The 9,187-nt window shown below is 46.0% G+C and overlaps 1 protein-coding gene across 1 annotated transcript in view; it reads right to left on the minus strand.

The window, feature by feature from the left end:
• LOC115648234 (short transient receptor potential channel 2-like) overlaps positions 1-8,309 on the minus strand; it is a 47,705-nt gene extending 39,396 nt beyond the window's left edge. The window contains exons 1-2 of the mRNA XM_030555535.1: positions 6,826-8,309; positions 433-543 (exon numbers count right to left, since the gene is read on the minus strand). Of these exons, the coding sequence (XP_030411395.1) occupies positions 433-543; positions 6,826-7,129 (415 nt within the window). The 5' untranslated portion in view covers positions 7,130-8,309. The remainder of the gene's footprint in view (positions 1-432; positions 544-6,825) is intronic.
• Positions 8,310-9,187: the final 878 nt, after the last annotated feature.

Genomic DNA, 9,187 nt, shown 5'->3' on the forward strand with positions numbered 1-9,187 from the left:
ACATTGGGTCTTTGCACCAGTTTATCTAAACCAGTTTAAATTTCCATCTTAAGTGAAATTGGTCCAGCTAGACAAACTGATACATTCCTTGGAATATTACTGTGATGACCAATAGGATTCCAATCAGGATCAGTGGCCATTGTGCTAGACACTGATAGAAAGACACTGTCTCTGCCCAGGAAAGCTTAGCCTGAAGCCTGGGGCTACATGCAGTCACAAGGAGCTTTCTATGTGGATCCAGCTGCAGGATCAGGACCCAAAAAGACGAGCATCATAAGAAGTTCAGGGGAGAAGGACACAAGGACCCCAAATCCTATAATCAGATCCATATGGACAGAACCCTCCCCAGAGTCCCATGTGAAGGCAGATTGGAGGATTGGGGCCAAAGCATGTAACATTTTCAGGTATGGATACTTTTAATTAAAACTATACCTGATTGCCCCTCAATTTGTCTCCAGGTTTCATGGAAGCAGCAGGTCTGGAGGAGGACAGGAATTTTGTCTTCTTGTATGGATCTGCGAAGTACCATGTACCCCTGTGATGCTGTAGAAATAATATGTAATTTTACATCTTTCTTTAGGCTTCACTCACTTCCTCTGTACCCTTTTGTTTCCCCCAAATCCAATCTCTCTACAGGTTCATTTCAGGTTACCACAAGTTGATCACACAGCAAATTCTGTGAATAATTTGGAAAAAAAATTACCTTAGAGCACTTGAGCTATGCTCTAAGTATTTATTTTGCTAAATAAATTCCTCATGATGTTTTGATGCAGCCTTATTACATAAAGTCCCCATGTAATGTTACTGCACTGGCCTGGAGTTGTTTCAGGACATTTTGATATCCTAAAAGCTAGCAGAACTGGCCTGTGAAAATCAGAAAAAGTAATCACCTTAAGTGTTGTCTAAATAAACAACAACAAGTGAAACTTCAGCAAGGAAAAAATGACATTTAGGCTTTTCCACCAATGTTTACATGAGAAATTAATCCATCCACAGATTTAAGGAGCAGTTAAAAAGCTGATGAAAATAGTTAAAGAAGCCAATTTTAATCTATTTCCCAGAGCAAATTCTACTTCTACAGGTTGTGGGAACCAATTCAACATAATCATAATAATAATAATAATTTTAAAAAACCCTCAACTGTTACTTCTTCAGGGGAAAAAAAAAAGTCAGGTACAAATTACAGCATCTCTTTTCCATGGGAACCTGGAACAGACACAAACCCTCCTTTGCTTTCACATCACCCCTTATCCCCAACAGCCCTCCTGTGTAGATGATCCCCAACCCCACATCCGCACACAATCCCCCGCCCAACACCCCAGCAAAACACCTTATCACCCATGCCCCAGAAAAGTAAGACTTTGGATCCATTCAGCTCTTTCCCTCCCAGCATCTCAAAAAGCTTTACAGGCTGACCCCATCCCAAAGCCAGACAAAACCCCTTCTCCACCCCCAAACCCCATCCAATCCCCACTTCCCAACCCCAAATTTCACCAAACTTACCCCATACATCCCCTACTCCTCCAAAACCACAATATCCTGATTCCCTACTCCCAGGCCCCTAGCCTCCCAGTGCCCTAGATCCCCCCATCCCTGGCTGCCCTCAAACTCTCACAAGATAAATAAGCAACATGGTTTTCAAAACAAACCCAAAACAGCCCAATCCCATTTCAAGACAAGCCCAAAACAAAACCAATCCATTTCTGCTCGCCGACACCTAATGCCAACAAGCAAGCCCAAAACAAGGCCCAAACTTCAAAACGGGGTGTTTTTATAAAAATACTGTAATTTATTTTTAGCATTCAAATGGACACAACAAAAAGGTACGCTATAACTTGTAACCATTCTGCCAGATAGATACTGTGGCAAACAGGAACAGGTTAAATATACAGAGGGGGTTTCTTCAACAACACTTTGGTGGAAAACTATAAATATATGTGTATAAAATAAAACATTTTGAATGCATTTGAAGGATTTACGGAGAAACCCCCCCAACCCTTTAAGAGATTGGCAATGAGATTACTCTCGCTTTTCCACAACCTCTGCCGCCGCCACCACCATCACACCATCCCTCCTCCACACTGTATCCCTAACATTTCAGGTTGCTTGCTTCTGCTGCCTGGACTTGAATCACGGATTTTTCATGATGTGTGGATGACAATGCTTGGGTGTTTTGTTAGCTGGGGCATGTAGGAAACACCTTAATCTCGGTCTCATTCAATGATGACTCAGTCCTGCATCGCATGTTCAGGCCCAAATGATCGGTGCTCTTCTGATGGCAAGATTAAATATACAAAAAAAACTTTACTCATCAGCAATCCTCGCCTATCTTTAACATTAGTTTTACATACCCTGGCCGCCACACCAGGTGTGTGCCTCCCACTGGTTCAGTCGTCACCCTTGGCTGCCCCGCAGGTGAGCCTCTGAGACAGCAGGACGTTTTCCCCTTGCACACCTGCACCACAGTGTGCAGGAACCGCTTTGGTCGGGTGAATCACGAAGACCTGAGCCAGGAACAGAAGAGCAAGCTATGGGAGCTCAGCAAGGATGAGTAGAGTGGTGAGACTCCAACTTCAGTTAAATGTCATCCTCGCTCTCTTCATCATCTGTGGTGGGATCAGCTCCCATGGTAAAGCACTGAAGCATATCCTCGGTTGGAACAAAATCCTTACAGTACAGCCCCCATCATCTTAACTCGTACCGGATATGCAGTATACTGCTCTGAGCCTGGTGACCCATCCTGTTCCGGTGCTTGGACTTAATGTTCGTCTGCAAAAACACTCGTTCTGCATCACCATTACTGGGAGGCATGGCAAGTAGAGAGAGCGCTACAGTCCTCAAAGTTGTAGACCTCCACCCAGAACTGCTCTGCTTGTTTGTCATCTGTGTTCTTCCATTTCTGGTAGCTGAGGGCTTGATACTGGTTATCAAAGGCCCTCAAGTCACCTTTGAAAATGTTTATCATTGAGATCTTTGCTACTTGAGGTTTTGCCAGAGACAGAATAACCAATGGACTGAACAATGACAGAGTTCCACAGATCGATATTCGCTGGTAGTCTGCGCTACACTTGCTTAGCTGCTTCAAGAATGAAGTCTTGGCATCTACCGTCTTGAACAGGCTTGTCAAGCTTTGCAGCTCCTAGAGCTATGGTGAACATTACGCCAAAATTAACAACCAGTGGCAAGTGACTGGCTGTGTCACTCAAATGGACTTCTAGGAGTTTAGCGTCCAATACAGGGATGCTCTTTGGAAACAATATTCTAGCTAAAAGACCCCGAGAGAAAGACAGGAGGGCATCCAATATCTTGAAAGCATTACCACTAGATTCCAGTTGGAACAGTTTGTTGATCTGGAGAATTCCTGCAGAATCAGTGTTAGAAACTGTAAATACAGTTTATTCACAGGGTCGCAATCCAGAACTTCTGCTTCACAGCATCACGGCTTATCTTTGCCCAGTTGGAAGTGTAGCTTCAATGCATCCCACTGATCCAGTACACACCCACAAGTCGTAAATGCTGACAGCTGAACAGGCTTAAGTGGCGTGTTGCCAGGATTCATTACCTGGAATAGCTGTGCATATGCACGCTGTCTCTGGGGGCTGTGAGAGAACCAGCTGTAGGAATGGGAGATTAAAAACTCTAGACTGTGTGGCAGAATTTCTACGGCTTTACTGGCACACAGCAGGATGGAATCACACAAGCATTTGATGAGACTGAGCCTGTCATTCTTTTTGAGCAGATGCATGTACATGGAATTTTTATGGCTGACCATGCCGGTACAGCCGTCGGTCCCAATCCCAATAGACCTGCTGAAATCCAGATTAACACTGACAAGAAACTGAAGCAGCGCTGTGGCAATAGCTTCAGCTGTTTCACCTTCCAAACTGACTAGTCCCAAAAACATGGAGACAATCTTGCCTAAGGAGGGACTGGGATGATTTAGTTGGGAATTGGTCCTGCTGTGAGCAGGGGGTTGGACTAGATGACCTCCTGAGGTCCCTTCCAACCCTGATAGTCTATGATTCTATGAAGTACCACATGCATGTTCTACCACAAGTAGTTTTGGGACCGGTTCTGCTCAATATCTTCATCAACGATTTAGATGTTGGTATAGAAAGTACGCTTATTAAGTTTGCGGACGATACCAAACTGGGAGGGATTGCAACTGCTTTGGAGGACAGGGTCAAAATTCAAAATGATCTGGACAAATTGGAGAAATGGTCTGAGGTAAACAGGATGAAGTTCAATAAAGACAAATGCAAAGTGCTCCACTTAGGAAGGAACAATCAGTTTCACACATACAGAATGGGAAGAGACTGTCTAGGAAGGAGTATGGCAGAAAGAGATCTAGGGGTCATAGTAGACCACAAGCTTAATATGAGTCAACAGTGTGATACTGTTGCAAAAAAAGCAAACGTGATTCTGGGATGCATTAACAGGTGTGTTGTAAACAAGACACGAGAAGTCATTCTTCCGCTTTACTCTGCGCTGGTCAGGCCTCAGCTGGAGTATTGGGTCCAGTTCTGGGCACCGCATTTCAAGAAAGATGTGGAGAAACTGGAGAGGGTCCAGAGAATAGCAACAAGAATGATTAAAGGTCTTGAGAACATGACATATGAAGAAAGCCTGAAGGAATTGGGTTTGTTTAGTTTGGAAAAGAGAAGACTGAGAGGGGACATGATAGCAGTTTTCAGGTATCTAAAAGGGTGTCATCAGGAGGAGGGAGAAAACTTGTTCACCTTAGCCTCCAATGATAGAACAAGAAGCAATGGGCTTAAACTGCAGCAAGGGAGATTTAGGTTGGACATTAGGAAAAAGTTCCTAACTGTCAGGGTAGTTAAACACTGGAATAGATTGCCTAGGGAAGTTGTGGAATCTCCATCTCTGGAGATATTTAAGAGTAGGTTACATAAATGTCTATTAGGGATGGTCTAGACAATATTTGGTCCTGCCATGAGGGCAGGGGACTGGACTCGATGACCTCTCGAGGTCCCTTCCAGTCCTGGAGTCTATGAATCTATGAGTCTATGCAGGGAGAAATAACATGGTTAATTCACGCCCTGCATTTGGTGCGATGGAGGTGGATATCTTTTTCAAAAGCTGATCTGACAAGCTCACTGAGGTAATCCACAAAACTGACCACTGTGTGGCAGGAAAAGTAGCAGGCCAGTTTTAGCTCTGCTTGGTGCACCCTCAAAACAGTGAAATCAATATTTGTCAAGCGCATCATAGAAAATGGTTTTGTATTTGATATATGTTTCTCAGTTGCTGCATGTTGCACAAGGTCTGCACAATGTGCACGAATTAGGCCTTTGCAATATCTGCAAAAAGCTTTTGTGTTGTCACCAGTTGCAGGCTTCAGCCAATCTTTAAATTCTTATTCTTTTTCCCATTCCTTTCTGTATTTCTTTCCATAATTCACCCATTTGCTTGTGCTTGGCTGCTGATGATCCACACTGCTCTCTTTTCTCTAGCGTCGAATAAGGCTCAAAATTGTGGACAAGACAGGCTAGCCTGGAACATGATAGGAATTGATGTGTCAAGTGGGTGGACCAGGCCAAGAATGTCCACGATTTTGGCCCCCACTAACACCCACAAACCATGCACATTACAGGGACTCTGTGAGGACTTGGGGGGGGAGGGGGAGAGAGCGTGATTTCTTGCATGCAGCATCATCTTCTCCTCGACCCCCCACAGGGGGCTCTGGAGGAGGCCTTTGTCTGAACTATTTCCCTGCGTGCTGCAGCACCCCACTTTTCAGTCTATAGTGTATAGAGAAGTATAAACAAGTCATTTCATTTACTGTATGTATGAAATAATTGTACTTTATACTGACTTCACTAATGCTTTTCATGTACACTGTTGTAAAACTAGACAAATTTGTACGAGTTGATGTACCCCCTGGAAGACATCTGCGTACCCCCAAGGGTACATGTACCCCTTATTGAACACCACTGCTGTAAACTGTCACTTAATAGTGTTACAAATTACGCCAATAGGCCATGCGCAGTTCATAGGCTGAGGCACAAAGACCAAAGGTACGCAGAATGTTCAAATACCAGAATTTTATTACGCTCAAGCATGGTGCCTCCCTGCTAGCCAGGGAAGGACCTCGGCTGCAGGTTACAGAGGGTTTATATACCTTTTAGTATAGTGCTGCCCCCGTGCATTGTAAGCTTTAGCCAATAACCAAGCCACTTAACTATCTTTAACCTATCACGACCAAATGTTTTCGCATGCTGGCTAGCACTTAGGCAAGCAGTTATCTTGCATACCAGAACTTCCCTGAATTGTGGTGTTGCTCTCTGTTTCAATGTCCTTCTTCCTTTTTATGGTTTTATTATGTTTCAACACTGCCCTAGTGCTGATCCCGGTATGTGATGTACTCACTTTCCCTTAATGTAAAAGCAGCAAAGAATCCCGTGGCACCTTATAGACTAACAGACGTTTTGGAGCATGAGCTTTCGTGGGTGAATACCCACATGCATCTGAGGAAGTGGGTATTCACCCATGAAAGCTCATGCTCCAAAACGTCTGTTAGTCTATAAGGTGCCACGGGATTCTTTGCTGCTTTTACAGATCCAGACTAACACGGCTACCCTCTGATACTTTCCCTTAATGGCGGACCTAGGCCTTAAAAATGGAGTCACTCATGCTAACTTCCCTCAACAGCTCCCCCTTTTCTTTTGTACGTCAGTAAGCTGTATTGGGGCAGAATAGCTGCGGTGAAGGATTGTCGACAGCACATAGTACAACACTGCAAGCATACAAAAACAAATACAAAGAAAGAGACTACAAAAAGGATTAGGTATAAAATACGCCAACCCCACTCCCCCAAGTCTGGTAACCATGAAGTCAGCCAGTTCCGGGCCTCTTGGAATCCGGTGCTGGTATCGTCAAGGCTGATGCGATGAAATGAGGTGGCTTGCTGCATAATGGTATGGATGTTGGTCTGCACCCATCGATGTTGATTCACGAACACACAACAGCTAGAGTTAACCAGGGCGCAAACCCCACTCTGGTTTGCAAGGAGATAATCCAGGGCCAAACAATTTTGCATAGCTGTCCGAGATAGCTGAGTCACTTCTGTCTGGAGGACAGATAAGGTGTCTGCCGTAGCATCTCCCATGACTTCTAATGCTGCTGAAATATTTACTATAGCCTTCTCTAATTCATTTACCCCTAACCAAGGCAAAAACCAGTGTACGAAGGAATGAAAGCCTGTGGGCCGATCAGAAAGGGGATTTGAAGGGATACTTTCTTGGCTCCGTCATATGAGGTTGCGGATTTCTCCCTGGATCAAGGTTTGGTGTACTGTGACAGCAGGTACTATGGCCCCCAAGGTACACGTGCCACACCAACCCGCTGGGAGGGTCTTATAAGCCGTATGATTACATAGCCAATACCAGCCAGATCCCTCAGGGACTGGCAATGGGGCCCTGGAGTAACTGGAGGGGATTGCCGCACCAGTACTGATCCGAGTGGTAACATTGCACCCCATAAAGTTGCCCACAAAGACAGCGTTATCTATATCCTTTTTCCGTGATATGCATAAAAGCATAACTACCCTGGGCCACCATATCAATGGACCATGTCTGGATCATAACATTCCAGCTAAATGTAGTATTTATCCACAATCCGGCCTGGAGGGTTCTGTTGAGGGGGATAGATACCCCTACTAACTGGACTCCCTGGCCTATGTGTGTGGGGGTATGAATGCAAATCCAGCATTGTGTCCGATTCACACTTTGTATTATAGCACGAGTTAAATTTAAGAAACTGTTTCCCTTCCACCCTTATATTGGATTTGTGAATAGGGAGAGGAACCCCCGGGCAAACCATACCAATACTGACATCCTTTCCTATACCACACAAAGAACAAAACTACCAGTGTAAGTCCAATTGATAGAAAAGCAAGAAATCCTGGTGGAGTGTGGAGATCCCAATAATTGGAGGGTTCAGTCCACGGATTAGCAGTGACGTTCATTCACGAGGTGGCTCATTAGGAGAAGGTGCAGGTGCCGGCTTAGCGTGGCTGTGATGAATCCATGAACTTTTACCTGCAACCTTTAAGCAGAATAAGTACATAATAAAACCTGATACGGCCCTTCCCACTGGGGTTCCAGGGGATTGGTGCAGGAAATCTTTTTTACCAGCACCCAATCCCCCTGGTTTAAAGGAATGGACCTGTAACCCTAATGGCACGGTCTGGAATAATTGAGCTTCTGACTGATTGTCAGCCAGCTCCTTTTGCAACTCCACAACATACCTGGCCAGTGTTTCATCTCCATCCAAGAGGCCAGCATGTGCGGGAAAAGACGGTTACTCACCTTTGTAACTGTTGTTCTTCGAGATGTGTTGCTCACATCCATTCCAGTTAGGTGTGCGCGCCGCGCGTGCACGTTCGTCGGAAACTTTTTACCCTAGCAACTCCAGTGGGCCGGCAGGTCGCCCCCTGGAGTGGCGCCGCCATGGCGCCCAATATATATCCCTGCCGGCCCGCCCGCTCCTCAGTTCCTTCTTGCCGGCGACTCCGACAGTGGGGAAGGAGGGCGGGTGTGGAATGGATGTGAGCAACACATCTCGAAGAACAACAGTTACAAAGGTGAGTAACCGTCTTTTCTTCTTCGAGTGATTGCTCACATCCATTCCAGTTAGGTGACTCCCAAGCCATACCTAGGCGGTGGGGTCGGAGTGAGAAGTCGCGGCATGGAGCACTGCAGTTCCGAAGGCCGCATCCTCTCTCGACTGCTGGACCAGGGCGTAGTGGGAAGCAAAGGTGTGGACCGATGACCAGGTCGCTGCCCGACAGATTTCCTGGATGGGCACACGGGCCAGGAAAGCCAGCGACGACGCCTGCGCCCTGGTAGAATGCGCAGTCACACGGCCCGTAGGGACATGGGCCAAGTCATAACAGGTCCTGATACAGGACGTAACCCACGAGGATAACCTCTGGGAGGAGATAGGAAGCCCTTTCATACGGTCCGCTACCGCCACGAAAAGCTGGGGGGATTTGCGGAAGGGTTTGGTCCTCTCTATGTAGAACGCGAGAGCTCTACGGACATCCAGCGAGTGGAGCTGCTGCTCCCTGCCTGAGGAGTGAGGTTTTGGGAAAAAAACCGGGAGGAAAATCTCTTGGTTGACGTGGAAGGCTGAGACCACCTTGGGTAGAAAGGCAGGGTGTGGT

The sequence above is a fragment of the Gopherus evgoodei genome, chromosome 1, assembly GCF_007399415.2.
Source record: "Gopherus evgoodei ecotype Sinaloan lineage chromosome 1, rGopEvg1_v1.p, whole genome shotgun sequence".
Taxonomy (NCBI): Eukaryota; Metazoa; Chordata; order Testudines; family Testudinidae; genus Gopherus; species Gopherus evgoodei.